The sequence below is a fragment of the Papio anubis genome, chromosome 15, assembly GCF_008728515.1.
Source record: "Papio anubis isolate 15944 chromosome 15, Panubis1.0, whole genome shotgun sequence".
Taxonomy (NCBI): domain Eukaryota; kingdom Metazoa; phylum Chordata; class Mammalia; order Primates; family Cercopithecidae; genus Papio; species Papio anubis.
The window spans coordinates 80956777-80976644 of NC_044990.1; the positions used below are offsets into that span (position 1 = coordinate 80956777).

Here is a 19868-nt window from a genome sequence, read left to right on the forward strand (position 1 = left end):
GTTGACAAAGTTGACGTATCAGCTTTTCTCCGGTTCAACTATGGAGATTGCTTGGTTGGTGAAGTTTGGGCGGGATGTGAGATGGGGCAATGGGAGTGTTCTTACACAAATTTTCCACCAGTCTTCTTAGAACTCTATTCTCCATCCATCCATAAAGTGTACTCACACACATGTTCAGTTTAATTTTTTTCAGAGATGTGCAGGTGTTTAGATATTTTGCAGTAGTCAATAAAGGGAAAAATTATTAATCCCTGGGATTCTACTTGCATCTCTGCAACTCTTTGGTACACAGTTTTTAGAAAGCAGCACAATGAGGTCTTCAAGTTTCTTTGATGTAGTCATGCATTTATTAAGACAGTCTCGCTGTGTCGTCCAGGCTGGAGGGCAGTGGCGTAATCTCAGCTCACTTCAACCTCCGTCTCCTGGGTTCCAGCAATTTTCCTTCCTCAGCCTCCCAAGTAGCTGGGATTATCGGCGCCCGCCACCAAGCCCGGCTAATTTTTTGTATTTTTAGTAGAGATGGGGTTTCACCATCTTGGCCAGGCTGGTCTGGAACTCCTGACATCAGGTGATCCAACCGCTTCGGCCTCCCAAAGTGCTGGGATTACAGACGTAAGCCTTCGCACGCAGCCATCATGCTTTGAAATGAATTGAATGTTTATAGTCTATTTTTTTCACATAGCCCGTAAACTGCTAACAGACTTTTTATTTTTCTGTCAGTTTAAGATAACTGTTACGTGCTTTGAACACTTCAGTAGCCTCATTCTCTAAGAATGACATTCCTAGGCCTCCTTGAGAAACCAATGGTAAGCTACTTATGGCCTATGGTATTCCCATGAGCAGATGAAAGTACGAAAGGGAAATATAACTTTAAAACCTTTTACTATAAAATATACATACATAAAGTACATAAAACACATATATACAGTTTTATGAATAGTATAGCAAACACCATGGTACCCACCCAGATCAAGATAAAGAGTATTGCCGTACATCAGAAACTTCCTGCATCCTCCTACAGCACAGCCTATTTCAACTTTTGTGATAATCATTCCTTTGCTTTTTTGTGTGTAGTTTTACCACATCTGTGTGTCTACATAAAATATATTGTTCAGTTTTGAACTTTACATGAACAGTCTCATTTCATTCATAAAATTTCGTCATACATCGTTTTTCCCTTGGTGTTGTGAGATTTCAGTTTCGTAAGACTTGCCCATGTTGTCACGGGCAGCAATGATTTATCAGTTTCATGCCATGGTTTGTACCTACCACATTCTATCCATTCTGCTGTGATGTGTGTGTATCCTGTGCACATGTGTGTGGATGTCTCCAGGATGTGTTCTTAGGAGTAGAATTGCTGAATCATGGAGATATGTCACTAGGTCATGCCAAACAGTTTTTCCAACTGTGTGTTTTTTACTTGGACAGGACATCTCCTTGACCAAGTGTTTGTACTGAAAGACATTTCCAGGCCGGGCGCAGTGGCTAACGCCTGTAATCCCAGCGCTTTGGGAGGCCAAGGCAGGTGGATCACCTGAGGTCGGCAGTTCAAGACCAGCCAGACCAACATGGCGAAACCCCCTCTCTACTAAAAATACAAAAATTAGCCAGGCAGGGTGGTGCGCGCCTGTAATCCCAGCTACTAGGGAGGCTGAGACAGGAGAATCACTTGAGCTTGGGAGGCAGAGGTTGCAGTGAGCCAACATGGCGCCACTGCACACCAGCCTGAGCGACAGAGCAAGACTCCTTCTCAAAAAAATTACAAAAAGACATTTCCACTAGCAGTGTATAACAAGTGTTTTCTGACCCCATGATCATAGAGATATTCTCCTATATTTCTAAGAAGTTTCACAGCTTTTCTCGTTTGTTCTAGAATTCACCTGGAATTGATTTTATATGCTTAATTTGAAGAGTTCTGTTTACTTTTTTCTGTAAGAAGACCCAGTTGTCCCAGCATCGTGTATTCCACAATTTTCACCCAGCACCATGTATTCCACAATTTTCACTCTAATTTTTAGTGCCTTCTTTTCAGTTGGCACCCTTCAAAATGTGGTGAGCTTCTAAAGTCTCTTTCATATTTTCTTTGTCCCTTTGTTTTTGGATGCTTCCCCCACTTCCTTTATTCTAATTTTAGTAGCATTTTGGAATTTTTTTCATTTTACCACATTTAACTGGAAGTCATTTTAAAAATCAACACTTAGTCTTAAATGTTTTTGGGTTTGTTTTTTTTTTTTTAAATAAATAAAGATAAATCCAGGCATATTGAATGACTTGGCCAGATTCAGCATGGTACTTAGATGCAGTGACAGCCAAAGGAAACAGTGTGCATGTGCCCTGGCCTGTGTGATGAGGCTCGCAAGACTGAAATCATTTGGAAGCAAAAAAAACTTCTAAGAGGACTTCACCACATGGTACCCTAACACTCAGGTGACACTTGGCCCATTAAGAAAAATGTTCGATTTGTTAGGCATCCTCTCTTTAAGAGAGTCAGAGAAGTGAGGTGTAATTGGTAATTAAAAAGATTACTTGTATCATATGAAAATCAGTCTTAATACATTGTAGTTACTGTGTAATTAGAACTATTTTTAAGATACCAACTTAAAATGGTCAAATGTAAAGATTTTATTCTTAGAAATAAAAAATAACTTTATGTAGAATACTCAAATATGCAAAATAAAATTTCATAATTGCCTCATAAAGTTAGCTTTACTCTTACTCGCCTAAAGTTAGATAGCCCTGATTATAACTTTTATATGATTTTTTTTGGTGTACTTTTTGTAACTAGTCTGCCTTCGTGGTAAGGAAAAATACATAGTTGTGATTTGAGAAGTATCTGTTTCCATGAACCGTGCAGACTTGGATCTCATTTATATTTAAATATAAATTCTGTTGGATTGTTTTTATTGTGTGATTATATATAACTTAACGCTTTTCTATTTTGCAGTTATTTTAATTAGTTACTTCATTTAATCTTTTGGCATTTCATGATTTTCTGTAATGTCTTTGTACAAAGAAGTTGCTGCTTGCCGAGGGTTACAAAGCCACCTGTATAGGGGACACGGGTGAATAAATACTCTGAATTTAAAAGCTAATGACTACTTCCCATTTTGTTGTTGCAGTGCTTTACTGTTTTGCCATGGGCTGTTGCAAAAACATTAAAGTTCAGAATTCCTATTCTCTAAAGAAGGTTAAGTTTTGAGTGAAAAGTGCTAGCTTGTATGCCAACATGTTTGAAATTACACATTCTCCAGACATCCAGTTGATTTGGAAGTGATTAATGGCACATAGGCCTTCAAAAGGTCACTACGTAGTATTAATAGCTCCTTGAAGCTCTGTGAATGATTGTTTTCCTCTATTTAGTTGTGAGGAAATTTCATCCAAAAGTTTTCTGCCTGGGAAGTAATTGGATGAAGGACATGGGGATGAGTTAAAGATACTGCACAAGTGAGGATTGATGAGGCTACCAGCTCTGCGTGTTTCAACCTTGTCATTTATACATATTTAAAAGCTGGTTTTGATGACCACGGTTCCATGATTGCAAAGAGTATAAATACCCTACATTTTCTTGATTGATGATTCATGTTGGTTGGCGCTCAGTTCACTTTGTTGTTCACAAGAATAAGGTAGAGATTTTCTTCCTTTTACAGATAACGAAGTAGAAGCCTATGGGTTCCTTCTAGTTAGTGATAGAGTTTGGATTCAGAGCCAGATTTATCTGACTTTAAATCCCATATTCTTTATACAGAATTTTTGATTTCCATGATAGAACTAGGTTCCAGTTTTCAACTTTCCTGTTGTTGGGGCAAGTGATTTGATTTCTCTGCTGCTTTGCTTTCTCTATTTGTAAACTGAGCATACTGTGTGCATCGCTCTACTAAAAGTTTAAAGTGTTTTAAAATACTTTGAGATAGTTTAAAAGATTATTACCAGATTTTAATGGTTTATTGAGACAGTGTATGTTGAAAGCACTTTTTACGAAACATTGTATAAATGAAAGGTATTATTCTAGTTGAATTATTTATGGACAAGAAAAAAGAAGTGATAAAGACATTAACTACTTAAGAGTATTAAACACATTGTTGTCATACATGAGCATCCTTATCCAATTTAAGCTTGTTAGAGTAGAAGTAGTATACTTTTTTGCTCAGTAGTGTATCATTGGAATTGGAAAGCATTTAGTGAATGAACAGGTTACCCTTTTTTTTTTTTTTTTCTGTAGATTCCTGCAAGCTGGACAAATCCCTCAGGCAAATATCATATTGGCATAAAAAATGGCTATGACTTCTATCCTAAGGCTCTCAAGGAAAGGATACAGGTAATGTACAATCTGGTACCAATGACTTGTATTCTTCTGACTTGTCTTCTTCCTCAGATTTTATTCCTACTGAAGAAATATTTCATAAAATCTTATTAACTCTTAGTTTTTTGGGGGGTTGGTGGCTTTCAAACAATGACTGCTTAAAGATTCTGCTCAATGGAATGTCATCCATGTAAAGTCGTGATTCTTAATCTTGAGTACATGGAATAAGCTTAGGGAATCTGTGAATACACTGAAATTATATTCAGATTTTTGTGTTTTTTCTGGGAGATGGGATATAGCTTTCGCTGGATTTTTGAAGGACTTTTTTACTTGAAAAAGGCTAAAGACAGTGAATTCAAAGTCCAGACCACCTTTTCGTTTCTGTTCCTGTAGTTTCTGTGATAATGTCCCTCCCCTGTTTAACTAGCCTTCTTGCTCCCACTTAGTCATCATTTAGTATTAAGGTAAGTGTTAATCAGACCTAAAACTGCTGAAGTGTAAGAAGCACCAGTGTGCCGTTAGAAAAATAAGAGTGGTAAGCAGAATGATAAAGAGCCTGCTTTAAAACAGTTCAGTAAACTTTCTGTGATAATGGAAATGTTTGAAATGTTCAGTTTCTGCTCTGACCATTATGGTAGTCACTAGCCGTGTAGCTATTGAGAATTTGAAATATGTCTAGTGTGACTGAGGAACTGAAATTTTATCTTATGTCATATTTTAAAATTTAAGTTTAAATAGTGTCATGTGGCTAGTGACTACTGTGTTGAGAATGCTGGTACAAGTAGCTAATACAAGTACCTAATACAAGTCCAGGGTTGCAGCTGTAAGATAAGGTATAATCTTGGGAAGTGAGCCTGATGAATAAGATGTATGGGCCCTTGCCTCTGTAGTGTTATTTCCCCAAGGGCCTGTGAAGCATAAGAAGTTACTCAGATTACCTTATTTGTCAGTTTCTCATCATTCTGCAAAATAAACAAGAATAATGCATATAACTTTTATTGCATAATATGTTATTTTAAAATTTCGGGCTGGAATGCAGTGACATGATCACAGCTAATAACTGCCTCAACCTCCTGGGCAATGCTCCCGTGTAGTTGGGACTACAGGCACACACCACCACACCCATCTAATTTTTGTATTTTTTTGTAGAGATGGGGTTTCACCATGTTGCCCAGGCTAGTCTCGAACTCCTGGGCTCAAGGGATCCACCTGCCTCATTCTCCCAAAGTGCTGGGACTACAGGTGTGAACCATTGCATGACCGCATTTTATACAGTTTATTAAATTTAATCAGCTGTGTTGATAGGATGTAATTTAATATGCAAATATAGTGTTGTTAAAGTAACGTGGACTGTTCCTTTAGCTGCGTGGGGAGATACCATGAGTTAAAGACACTGGAGATAAGGTTAAAACCAATTTCAGTAATACAGAACCCTATCAAGTCAAAGAGGATGGAAAAAAAATAGAGAGGGAGGAAATTGAGGAAGCCTGCATTATCTGTCAAAGTGCAGCTGTAGTCTTAATCTAGTCCTCTGCTAGGCTTATGGCATTTCCCAATTTTGTATGGGCCCAGAATACAACATTTTCTTCCTTTTAATGACTGGGAATTCAGTCAGTTTTCTGAGGTAGTACTAGGTATTCCTGGAGAAGAGAAGGTTTTAAATTGGGGAATATGACACATAACAATACATCTGGATATGTCTTGGTAAACTTCTCTTAAACCGTAGGTGCAATGAATTGACTAACCAGTTTTTAATAAGTGATCCATGGCTTTATCCTCTTCATTAGAAATGATTTTTTTTCTTTTTGAGACAGAGTCTCACTCTGTTGCCCAGGCTGGAGTGCAGTGGCTCAATCTCAGCTCACTGCAGCCTTCGTCTCCTGAGTTCAAGCTATTCTCGTGCCTTAGCCTCCCAAGTAGCTGAGATTACAGGCACCTGCCACCCCACCCAGCTAATTTTTGTATTTTTAGTAGAGATGAGGTTTCACCAAGTTGGCCAGGCTAGTCTCGAACTCCTGACCTCAGGTGATCCGCCCACCTCAGCCTTCCAAATTGTTGGGATTACAGGCGTGAGCCACCACGCCCAGCCAGAAATGATTTTTTAAAACCTCTCTATGAGAATTGTGTAGCACCACAGCTGTAACAACAAAGTTCACATACAAATGCCTGTCTAGGTTTACCTGAGCATTTGTCAGCCTAATTATAACAATTTTTCTCTCTTTGCAGAAAGAACGGAAGGAAAAGATCTGGGACCCTGTTCACAGAGTGGCCCTTGCAGAAGCCTGTAGAAAACAGGAAGAATTTGATGTTGCCAACAACGGGTCTTCTCAAGTTGGTGCTAGTCGATTTCATTTAAACATTACCCTAGAACCATATTCCCATAGAGTTTTTAGAGAACTAATAGACTGTTTTTCACAAGGTTTCTTTTTTCACAAATTTTCTTTTAAGTTGGTTAATTTTACTAATTTTTCCTTTATCCTCAAGTCAATGTACGTAGTATGAATTTTTAAAACTTAACATATAATACATATAGGGTAAAAGTACAAAAATTGTGTTTAGTTATGAACTCTCCCATGAAAGCTGCACCTGGGAATTTCTCTTGTGCCCCTTCCTCGTCACTGCTCCCTTTCTCTTCCCAAAGACAACCACCGCCTTGACTTCTAACACTGCAGATGATTTTGCCTATTTTGATTTGTGTAAAATGGAACTATATAGTATGTTTTGTTGTTTTTTTTTCTTTTTTTTTTTTTTTTGAAATGGAGTCTCGCTGTGTCCCAGGCTAGAGTGCAGTGGTGTGATCTCGGCTCATTGCAACCTCCACCTTCCAGGTTCAAGCTATTCTCCTGCCTCAGCCTCCCAAGTAGCTGGGATTACAGGCATGTGCCACCACACTCAACTAATTTTTGTTTGTTTGTTTGTTTGGTTTTTTTTTGCATTTTTAGTCGAGACGAGGTTTCACCATGTTGGCCAGGCTGGTCTTGAACTCCTGACCTCGTGATCTGCCCACCTTGGCCTCCCAAAGTGCTGGGATTGCAGGCGTGAGCCACTGTGCCTGGCCTATGTATTCTCTAATTATATGTATTATTGTCACTTTTCTAAAAAGGGATTTCAGAATACTTCATTTTTCAGTTAATATGTTAGACCTCATGGTCCTTGTTTCAAAACATGAGAGGGTGTAGTCCTTGGTTCCCATATACTGATTTATGGAACTGATACTGATGAACTGATTATTTCTAAATCACCTGAATTATTTTAAAAGTAATTAAGATTTCTGGGCTTTATCCCCTGATAATTCTGATTTACTATGTGGGATGAGAAATAGCATCAATATTTGTGGTAGGCTTTACATGATTGTGATTTGCGTGGAATTTAGTAATCATTGGCCAAGATAATTTGCTATCCTACTAGTTTCTGATGTGACAGCCTCAGATTATCATAAGGATAAATAACTTGCTCAGGATTGCACAGCTAAGTTTCTGAATTGAATCCATATTTCTTCTCTCTAGGTTAATACTCACACCACGCTATTTATAGAAGGCAGATTGATTTTAAGCAATATTAGGTGCTCTTGATCAAAGACTGCTACCTTTTTCTATAAATTGCCAAATAGTAAATATTTTTAGTACTCTCTTATGACTACGCAACACTCCCCTTGTATCATGAAAACATAGGCAATATGTAACTGAACCAGGAAGGCCATGTTCCAGTAAAGCTTCATTTACACAACTTTGTCACAGGCTAGATTTGGCCCATGCACCATGATTTGTCAACCCCTGCTGGATCTTAATATAGTAACATAGTGAGTCTAGAGATATTATTCGTCTTAATATCAGTATTTATATGCCTTTCTATCTCCCAGCTTATTTCTGTTTAAACCAGTCATTTCCCTAATTATTTGAGTACCTAACTTATTTTTTATATATACTCTAGGTTAGAGAAATGTTTTGGAGAGGTAACACATGCTAGTGCCAGTTGTTGTCTAGTTTGTACATTATCGAATGTAAAGTACTTGGTTTTATTAATGACCACAGAGCTAAAATAAGGTTTCACTTACCCCATTAAGTGTTTCTTTTTAACATAGCAGTTTCTAAAAGGGATAAGATGATTCATGGGTTTTATTATTTATTTGGATTCTTAAGAAAATAAATTTGAGATAGAAAAGGTCCTGATATAAAAATCTGAAAGTCAATAGATAACCTATTTTGTAGCAGTTTTAGAGTTGCTTTTGGAAGTGAGTTAGATGAGAAATACGTAACAAGCATATCTTGGCTAAAGGGAATCACCAACATGTAGCACAATGTAGTTCCCAAAGCAGGCCTAGTGAGTGAGTAAATGAGATTGAGTAAAATAACTGTTGTTTAGATCTTTACTATATGAATGGATATCTGCTTCATTGAATTGAATGACAAGTTGCATAGATAGAACAAAATTTTCTTATATTTTTTCAGGGTAAAATAAATTTACTATTGATTAACATTGTATCTTTTGTTGTATGTTAATACAACTTTCAGAAGTACAGAATGTACTAATGTTAATCAGTTTTCCAATTGACTAGGCAAATAAACTCATCAAGGAGGAGCTTCAAAGTCAAGTGGAATTGCTGAATTCTTTCGAGAAGAAATACAGCGATCCTGGCCCTGTATATGACTGCTTGGTATGGCATGATGGTGAAGTCTGGAGGTAAACTTCATGTATTTTATAGATCTTCATTTACAAATGTTTTCTTATCTACTCTGAAAAACATTAAGTGCTCAGAGCTGCACAAAATTTTGGTTTATTCGTGACAGTATCACTCAGCAGAATCATTTGAGGGCCAAATCTGGGTCGTTTTGGACAAGCCCCTTGAACTTCTAGTTATGATTTTTGACACTAAACCTGAATTTTATCTGATTTAAAGAAACCTATTTCATTAATAATTTGTTAGTATGTTGGCCATCTGTATATTTGTAAATGTTTCCTCATTTGTTACTTGAGATAGTGGTACTTACAGGGCTTTGAGAAAACTAAATTTGATGTTTCTAGATATAGTAAGCAATCAGTGTATGCTATTATTGCTGCTGCTGTTTCTAGTACTAAAACTGAAAAATAATAATAATAATGTGATTTATTCCAAGTTACCTATCATGTACGTTTTTCAGTTTCTTTTTTAGTACCTTATATACTGCATAGTGCTTCTTGGAGTTGGTTAGTCTGCCTCCTTGAGTTACTATCTGCATGAAAACAGGAAGACATGTTAATACACATATTTAGCCATATGTGTGCTTTAGGATTTCTGCAAAATAAAAAACAGGGACTATTTCTTAAACTTGTAGTCAAGAATTACTTGTAGTCTGTGTCCCTGCTTATATGCAAAGAATTGCATCGCAGGGTGGGGCAGATACAGATCATGCCATGACAGCTTCCTCACTGCTCTCGCAATTGTTTACCTTCACAATGCACCCTTCTCCTCCCACGTGTGCAGGTACTAACTCATCTTTAATCAAAGGTATATACAATGTTCAGTTGAATGAGAAATTTCGGCTCAATTTGGGGACGATGGTGTTAATAAAATGACTGCTGCACATAACTTTCAATCTAGATGATATTAAATATTAATGCACTTTTATGTGTATTCACATATGTTGTTTTGATGTGCGCACATGCATACACGTTTTGAAAAATTATTTTTTAGAGGCTTTATAAAGAATAATAAACCTTGGTACATCCACCATCTGGGGTAACATGATACAGTCACACTCAGTGATAAGCCTTAGGTGCGTTTTAGTGTGGGGAAGGAGGCAAGGTTAAATTCAAGGAAAATGCTAAATACAAAACCGCATATTTAGGAAAGTATATACGACAAAAGGACTTAGAGAAATACTAAAATACTAGCAGGGATTGAGTAGTGAGGCAGTAGGTGTTTTCATTTAAAGTGTTTGCTCTAGGTTCTGAAAACACTGCAGATGACTTTGTCCTAGGAAAAGGAATCCGGAGTCAGGATGTTCAGGGTGCCAGTGTGTGTTTCCACAGGGTTTCCTTGGTCTTCACAGTACTTGATAAAGTGACTCACTTGTAGCAGTTTGTTGATAACTATTCTAAGGGTTTTGTTTAGAGTTTTTGAGTTAGAAATGAAATTTAATCTAACATTAAATGAAATAAAATCTGCAATCTTAGAATAACATTTTAGAACATTTTATTATAATAAATGAATATAGCATAATTATACTTTCAGGTGGTACTAGATAAAATGTAACTTCTTTGCATAATACAGTATATCCTGTAGGGCTTTGATCTCCAGGTTAGATCAAAATTTTTTGAAGAGCACCTTGAAGATCCCAGGGTACATAAGGTTAATCCAGTCCTGTCTGCAGATGTTCTCATTTCACATTTCAAAAATGCCAACCATTTCCGAAGGGAGGTAAAGTGAACTGTTCTTTTAAGTACTTTGGGTTTTTTGTTTTGTTTTGTTTGATGACGAATGTCCAGCGGGTGCTCTCCCTTCCACATTTCTGCTAATTGTTAAGCGCATATCTCTGCATTTAACGGGTGGCCTCAGATGACTCTGCTCTGAGCATCTGTCAGGATGCAGAGCCTCAGACTCACTGTCACTCCAAATGGAACAAAAACTGGTTGAGAGAAGCAGTGTTTACAGAGGATTACATAAAGGAGAAGCTATTAGTTGATTTCTTTACGGTGGGTTTTGACCTTGCTTATGTCATGTTTCCTTTAGTTTCTTGATGAAAGTTCTATATTCTTTCCATAGAAAATTGAGAGATGTGTGAAAATGTCGAGAAATACGTAAAACAAAAGTCTTTTCTCATCATCCTCCCAGCTTACATGTACCCTGCTCTGTGTATGAGCCTCATTTTCGTATCCTTTCTCTGTATTCTAACTACTACTTGAATTCAGCCAACTAGACCTTCAGAAACTTATAACCTTGCACCACATTCATAGTTCTCCTGTCGAGTTATTTAGGGAAGTCAGTAGTAATCTATGTTTTGATGTGTTGGTTGTATTGTTGAGTCACTCCAATGATGGTGGTTATAAGAAACTGACCTGTGGAATGTGTCACTGTATTTGCTGTGAGAATGTTGTTAAAGATAATGATTTCATTAATTCTTTAATCATGTGGCAGATGTTTATTGAGTACCTTCTTTGTATCAGGTTGACACTATAGAAGCTACTCTATGGACTCTAGACTCCATGGAAGCAAGTGTTGGGAACATCTGAACCAGTCTAGGAAGCATTGAGAAAGATTTCCCAAAAGTAGCAATGACATCTTAAATTGAGACTTGAAGGATCATTACAGTAAACTAAGCAGAGAGGTAGAAAGGGTGGGGAAAAGATCCGGAGGATGTTGGAGGAACTGTGAGAAGTTTGGTGTGGCCACAAAGGATATGATGGGAGCAAGAGGTAAGGGAGGTGAGCAGATGATTATTAGGGGCCTTGCTCTGGAGTTTCAGTGTTAAGAGCCGTTGGAAGACATGGAAGGTTTTAGAAAGCAGGAGTCAAACGTAGAGGCACAGCAGGCCATCAGCTTGTCAGGCAACAGAGGTAAGGAAGAGACAGTGGAAATAGGCAGACACATTGTTGAGGTGGGACTGTGCAGTTAGATGGGCTGGGGAAGGGCAGAGGGAGGACTTCATGGATGACTTCCAGGATGGATGCTGGCCGATTGCATACATTTTGGAGACAAGTGCTACTTTCTGTAGCATATGGAAGATTTGGCGACATGCATTTTACCAACCAGTCTCAAGCCTGATTCTGTTTTAATACGTGACTTGTTTGCTGTTTGCTTCATTTTCCCCATAAGTGTTTAGTTTCCTATACGTTGGTATATTCTGTATTATTTGAAATGACATCAGTCACATTAGGGCATGCATAAAAACAAATTTTTAAGAATCTTTTTTTCCAAAGTGTTGTAATTTGTTAATGAAATATGCTTCAGTATTTACGATAAATCTCTCTGTGCTCTACCAATAGGCTTCCATTAATTTACTTGGCAATTTTGACTGACTTGCATAGCTTGTTAAAACACAGTTCTTGCAGCTAAAACATACTTACAGCTAAAAACATTATATTGAACTTTTAATGGTGTTCATTTCATTTATGACTTTTTGAATGTTAGGTGTATTTTGTTTTAATCAGGCTATCTTCTAAAGTGTTTGGAATGTAATTTAAAAACTAAAATGCTAGTAAAATGGAAAAAACATGAAGGAAGACAACCATAAAATAATGTAGAAAGTGCTTTTGTGAGAAATAAATAAAAGTCTGTTATAACTATAGGACTGAAGCTCAGTAAAATTCACCTAGTTTCAAAGAACTTGTGTAAACTGTTAGATTCTCGAAGCCATTACTAAAAGCAGCAGCTGGAAATTAGACCTAGGCCATGTGTCTGAACTATCCTAAACTGCTCTAAAACTCTAAGCCAAGTTTTAGCTCTAATTCTTAAGAGTTCAGGTGGTTTTCAACCTAAAGTTTTGTGAAGGATAGTATTTTTAAAGCACTTTGTGCATGATTTAAGAACTGGTTCCTGTAAGCTATCTTACCTAATCCTTACTGCCCGCTCTATGAAACAGCCTAAACCAGGCAGTCATTGTATTTGTTATGGTAGAAGTAGTAATGTAGTAAAGTAGCAGAGAGACTGTATTACATGATTTTTAAAAAGATAAGAAAATAAATTTTACTGTCTCCGTTTCCTTTTAATTAATAGAGCCTGCATTGATTCTAATGAAGATGGGGACTTGAGTAAATCTACCGTATTGAGAAACTACAAAGAAGCCCAAGAATATGGCTCTTTTGGCACAGCTGAGATGTTGAATTACTCCGTTAATATATACGATGATGGAAACCTGCTCTCCATTGTGACCAGCGGAGGTATCCCATTTCAGATTGACCAATGAGATATAGATATATGAGGTGATAAGTGGTACATTGTAATAGCCCACAGCAACCTTCTAGAGAATTTTAAGCTAGAGATCCCAGCTAAAGGACTAGGTCCAGAATCATAAATGTGATTTAATTCACCTGCAAGATGTTGTTTTTTAAGGTCATAACCATATAGGATCCAGTCCAAGAATATAAGCATGGTCCAACATCAGAAAATCCATCAATAGGCCAGGTGCGGTGACTCAGGCCTGTAATCCCTTGGGAGACCGAGGCGGGCGGATCACCTGAGGCTGGGAGTTTGAGACCAGCCTGACCAATATGGAGAAACCCCGTCTCTACTAAAAATACAGAATCAGCTGGGTGTGGTGGTGCATGCCTGTAATCCCAGCTACTTGGTAGGCTGAGGCAGGAGAATCGTTTGAACCTGGGGAACCTGGGGGGCAAAGGTTGCAGTGAGCCAAGACTGTGCCATTGCACTCCAGCCTGGGCAACAAGAGCAAAACTCCATCTCAAAAAAAATCCATCAGTAGAATTTATCTTATGAACAGCAATGTTGCCTCGAAATCTTAACTCTTGAGAAATTCACCCATGAGTACAGAGAATCAGATAAAAGAATCCTCACTATGGCGTTGTGTGATTTCCAAAAAGTTGGCAACTAAATACCTATTAACAAAAAAACAGATTTTTTCAACAACTGTGTGTTATTCTTACTATCATACAGTCATCCTTTGGTATCTGGGGGGATTGGTTCTAGAATGTCCCTCGGATGCTCAAGTACCTAATATAAAATGATGTAGTGTTTGTGTATAACCTACACACATGCTCTCCCATATGCTTTCAGTCATCTCTACATGACTTCTAATACCTTATAGTATGTAAGTGCTATATAAATAGTTGTTATACTATTTTTTTTAATATTTATATTTTTGGTCTGTGGTTGGTTAAATTGCATCTAGTTGGTGTGGAACCTGTGGATCCAGAGGGCTGAATGTATTATATAGCAATCAAAATGCTATATATATGAACCCCTAATACATAAATTATATTGATGATAAAACATGTAGAACTCTAAAACATGCCTAATAGTACTGTGCAGTGTTTATGGATATGTGTGTTTGTATGGTGAAAATGTTAAATATATAGATGGAAAGATTATGCACAAAGTAGGATGATGGCTACTTCTGGGGGAGGTTCTCCCTCCTTGGGTGGGGGGAGAAAGGAGAATGAAGTGGAATGACTTTAACTCTTTAATGCCCCCCTCCTACCTCCCAGTTCATTGAGGTATAGCTTCAGTACAAAAACGTCACATACATACATGTATATACTTTGATAAACTTTTATATAAATATATCCAGGAAACCACCACAATCAAGGTAATGAACATACTCATTACCCCCAAAAGTTTGTTCTCTTTATTATCCAGCCTCTCTCCACCCACATCCCAGGAAACCGCTGATTTGTTTTCTGTCACTCCAGATTATTTCACACTTTCCAGAACTTTATGGAAGTGGAATAAAAAATACTGTTTTCTTTCCTTCACTCAGCCTAATGATTTTGAGATTCATTCATGTTATGATTATAAAGTTGGCTCTTTATTTCTGAGTAATAGTTCTTTATATAGCTACACCACAGTTTGTTTATCCAGCTTCCCATTGATGGACATTTAGATTGTTTTGGTATCTGTCGACATATATTTTTATTTATTTTGGGGCTGATAGCTGAGAGAACTAGTTGGATATGGTAAATATGTACTTACCTTTTTTCTTTTCTTTTCTTTTTTTCTTTTTTTTTTTTTTTGGAGACAGAGTCTCACTCTGTCGCCCAGGCTGGAGTGCAGGTGGCACAATCTTGGCTCACTGCAACCTTTGCCTCCCAGGTTCAAGTGATTGTGCTGCCTCAGCCTTCTGGGTAGCTGGGATTACAGGTGCATACCACCACATCTGGCTAGTTTTTGTATTTTTAGTAGAGGTAGGGTTTCACCATGTTGGCCAGGCTGGTCTCAAACTCCTGACCTTGTGATCCGCCCTCCTTGCACTCCCAAAGTGCTGAGATTACGGGTGTGAGCCATCATGCCCAGCCATTTAACTTTTTAAGAAACATCCAAGCTGTTATCTAAGGGGACTGTACCCTTTTCACTTCCACCGTGGTGTATGAAAATTCCAGGTGCTCCGTATCCTCAGCAACATTTGGCTGTGGTCAGTCTTAATAGTAGTAATTCTAACTGGTGTAAGGTATTTTGGAGAAAAATCACATTAAAATTGTGCTTTCCCAATTTTGTTTGGGGAAAAAAATAAGAAAGCCAGAATCCGCAACGTTGGGTGAGTGTTTTCTTGCATGACAGCATCTGGCTAGAGCAGAGGAGACTCAGCATTGCTGCAGACCCCATTCAAAGCCACATAGAGATGCCTGCCTACTTCCCCCGGAGCTCTAACACACTATAGTCCCCAAACGTTAAGGCCCAGTGCCAGTTGTCATTTATCATTGTGCTTGTATTATTGTTTTTCTGAGAGTAGTGGAGTGTTTCTCTATATTCATGTCTTTTAAGAAACCTTTTCACTAAAAGGCTAGTTTTTTGTTTTAGTATTACTTTATATATAACATGTATAAAAACAGTTACAAATCACAAGTTGTACAACTCTTCGAATTACCACAAAGTGGACACTTCTTTGTAACCATAACTCAGGTCAAGAAATAAAACATAATGAAACTCCCATCATGCCCCTTCCTAATCAGTAACCTACCCTCCCACCTCCTACAGTTAACTACTAACCTGATCTCCTTTGCCACATTAGTTTGGACCATATGATGTTGCTCTTTTTATGATCAGAAATGATAAAATAGTGCCAGTTTCAGATGGTTCAGCCTTTTTTTCATTTATATGAAATTTCAATATACATTTCTGTGTGTGACTTCTTTAGTTCAGCCTTATTTTTGTGAGCTTTATCTCATAGTACATAGTAGTAGTTTATATTGCTGTATAATTGTCAGTTCTATGAATTGATATATGTGTAACCATGTACTATTAATGGATATTGTGGTTGTTTTTAAGTTTTTGAATCTTATAAACAGTGCTGCCATGAACATTTTTGCGGGTGTCTTAGTTATGTGTGCACACATTTTTGTATTGTGTGTAGCTAGAGGTAGTTATGGCTGGCTCATAGGCTGTGGCAGTGTTCAGCTTTCACTTCAGCCAGCAGTTTGTGGTATGTACTTCCATCCACACTTGCTTTTGTCAGCCTTTAACATTTTGGCAATTCTAGAAGGTATGTAGAAGCATCTTTTTGTGGCTTAATTTGCGTTTCCCAGATGACGAGTGAAATTAAACATCTTTTCGTGTGTTTATTTGCCCTTTGGATATCTTCTTTTATAAAATGCTTTTTCAAATGTTTGAAGGGGGGATTCTCCCTTTTTTTATTGTGAATTTGAAAGTTTTTATATATTCCAGATATAAGCTCTTTGTCAGCTATATATGTTACAAATACTTTTCCTTTGTGACTTGAGTTTTTGCTCTCCATGAACAGGGTAGCAGAGTAATGTGTATTCTTTTTATCATGATTAATAATGTACAAATTGAATTGAATGACCTTTCAGTCCATGAGAATGTTTTGTCATTTCCCCACCTTTATGTCTCTAGGAGCTCATGGGACACATGTAGCTAGTATAGCTGCTGGACACTTTCCAGAAGAACCTGAACGGAATGGGGTAGCTCCTGGTGCTCAAATTCTTTCCATCAAGATTGGTGATACAAGACTAAGCACAATGGAAACAGGCACAGGCCTCATAAGAGCTGTGAGTGTTTGTGAGTTGTTGATTCAGAAGATTAATGATTAATGATCTTGGATATTTTTAGGTTTGTAAGTGCTCCTGGTTTACCAAGAATACGTTGAAATATATATACTATACAGGACTTTGTTTAACAAAGCAAAAATATTTACTAATTTATTTTTATTTTTATTAAATATTATTATGGTAAGTTATTTGGCCTAACCTTTGTGAAAAAATTACTTACTTCATACTCGTCATTTCTAGCAAATCTCCTAACAAGCAATTTTGAGATACTTGAAAGACCTCTTAGCCAGCTTTCTCTAGCCTAAGAGGAATTTAAAACCTCAGCTAATATTCTGTACGTCATTTTAACGTGGGAAAGTATATTTAATTTTAGTGATTTCTTTTTTGAGACAGAGTCTCGCTCTGTCGCCCAGGCTGGACTGGAGTGCAGTGGCGCGATCTCGGCTCACTGCAAGCTCCGCCTCCCGGTTCACTCCATTTTCCTGCCTCAGCCTCCCGAGTAGCTGGGAGTACAGGCGCCCGCCACCACGCTTGGCTAATTTTTTTTTTTTGTATTTTTAGTAGAGACGGGGTTTCACGGTGTTAGCCAGGATGGTCTCGATCTCCTGCCTTCGTGATCCACCCGCCTCGGCCTCCCAAAGTGGTGGGATTACAGGCGTGAGCCACCACACCCGGCCCTAATTTTAGTGAGTTTTTAACCTAGGAAGGACCATTCCATTCCCTCTACCACTCTCCCCCCATAACCCCACTCTTTTCTAGAAATGCTAGCTTTTTTTTTTTCATTGACTACTTTATTATGTGTCTCCTCCTACTTTTTTGTGTTTATGTACGTATATGTCCAGGTATATGGTGATATGCCTGGAGGTAACTTAAAATTAGAATATGATTGGCTAAGAAACTATAGGATTATATATATGCCCTTATTTTACTGGCTAATCTGTTTCTATAAATTGTTGCCTAAACTAGACTCTTTAATCTTTTTAATAGATGATAGAAGTTATAAATCATAAGTGTGATCTTGTCAACTACAGTTACGGAGAAGCAACTCACTGGCCAAATTCTGGGTGAGTGTTCCTTGACAGTTGTTAGCCATAGAACCTTAGCCAGTGAAGAGCATTAGATGTTTTTCATAAGCGGATTGAATGTCACAGTGGAAGAAAGAACAGTTGCAGTGGTTAGATGGTAACTGTGTGTCTTGTAGGCCTCATGCCCCCATTCCTGTGGTCACATCTGTGATGATATTGATGCCATTCACTGCATCATGCCTAAAGTCTCAACTCTGAGCATTCCTGTACTGTCCTTTGTGACCCTTCCTTGGTTAGGTCTCCCTCACAGTTCTTCTGAGATGTGCAACCCACAGACTCCTCTGGTGTTTTTTCACTGTCAGATTCACTGCATCCTCACTTCTCTTCCCAGGCAATTTAGGTCTAACAGTCTATCCATCATTATCATTACTGTTGCGGGAAGTCAGGGACCCCAAACGGAGGGACAGGCTGAAGCCATGATAGAAGAACATAAATTGTGAAGATTTCATGGACTTGTATTAGTTCCCCAAATTAATACTTTTATAATTTCTTACGCCTGTCTTTACTGCAATCTCTGAACATAAATTGTGAAGATTTCATAGACATTTATCACTTCCCCAGTCAATACTCTTGTGATTTCCTATGTCTGTCTTCAATCTCTTAATCCTGTCATCTTCATAAATTGAGGATATATATCACCTCAGGACCCTGTGACGATTGCATTAACTGTACACGTTTTTCATAAAGCATGTGTGTTTAAACAGTATGAAATCTGAGCACCTTGAAAAAAAACAATATGAAATCTGGGCACCTTGAAAAAAGAACAGGACAGGATAACAGCAATGTTCAGGGAACAAGGGAGATAACCATTAGGTCTGGCTACCTGAAAGCCAGGCGGAACAGAGCCGTGTTTCTCTTCTTTCAAAAACGAATAGGAGAAATATCGCTGAATTCTTTTTCTCAGCAAGGAACAGCCCTGAGAAAGAGAATGTGTTCCTAGGGGGAGGTCTCTGAAATGGCCACTCTGAGAATGTCTGTCTTATACGGTTGCAGATAAGGGATGAAATAAGCCGGGGCCCGGTCTCCCGTAGTGCTCCCAGGCGTATTAGGACGAGGAAATTCCCGCCTAATAAATTTTGGTCAGACTGGTTGTCTGCTCTGAAACCCTGTGTCCTGATAAGATGTTATCAATGACAATGCGTGCCCAGTGGGACATGAAACTTCATTAGCATTTTTAATTTTGCCCTGGTCCTGTGATCTCGCCCTGCGTCCATTTGTCTTGTGGTATTTTATTACCTTGTGAAGCATGTGATCTCTGTGACCCACACCCTATTCGTACACTCCCTTCCCTTTTGAAAATCGCTAATAAAAACTTGCTGGCTTCGCAGCTTGGGGGGCATCACGGAACCTGCCGATGTGATGTGTGCCCAGGTACCCAGCTTTAAAATCTCTTTCTTCTGTACTCTTTCCCTTTATTTCTCAGACCGACCGACATTTAGGGAAATAGAAAAGAACCTATGTTGAACTCATACCTGACGCACCAATGTGGTTTTTTCTTTTTCCCAAGTGCATGTGGGAACCCAGTTCCCTCTGAAGCCATCCCCAGTTGTATATACATACCCAACAGACCCCCAGAATTGCTAAAATTTTGCTGTTCTCTTTAGTGACTTGCATCTCATCGGCAAAACTTACTGTTGGTGTCATATATTCACTGACTCGGTCAGTTTTCACATCTCCTCAGTCGATTCGAGTGTGTCTAGGATGTAGCCCCACTCCTCTCCTTGCTTGTTGCCTTCATTGTCTTTTTGCTGCCGAATCGTGTCATGGCCTTGACCTTAATGTTACCTTCCTTTTTTTTCTTCATATTAGTAGCTATTTGAAATTAC

General features: G+C 38.2%; 1 protein-coding gene across 7 annotated transcripts in view; it reads left to right on the plus strand.

Annotated features, from left to right (window-relative positions):
• TPP2 (tripeptidyl peptidase 2) overlaps positions 1-19868 on the plus strand; it is an 83456-nt gene that overhangs the window by 13069 nt on the left and 50519 nt on the right. For all 7 annotated transcript variants that reach the window (XR_004178555.1, XR_004178556.1, XM_031655651.1 and 4 more), the window contains exons 3-8: positions 4220-4315; positions 6527-6631; positions 8856-8980; positions 12993-13156; positions 16803-16957; positions 17945-18021. Coding sequence is in view for 5 of the 7 variants with exons in the window: in XM_031655651.1 (XP_031511511.1) it covers positions 4220-4315; positions 6527-6631; positions 8856-8980; positions 12993-13156; positions 16803-16957; positions 17945-18021 (722 nt within the window). In the remaining 2 variants the exon portion in view is untranslated. The remainder of the gene's footprint in view (positions 1-4219; positions 4316-6526; positions 6632-8855; positions 8981-12992; positions 13157-16802; positions 16958-17944; positions 18022-19868) is intronic.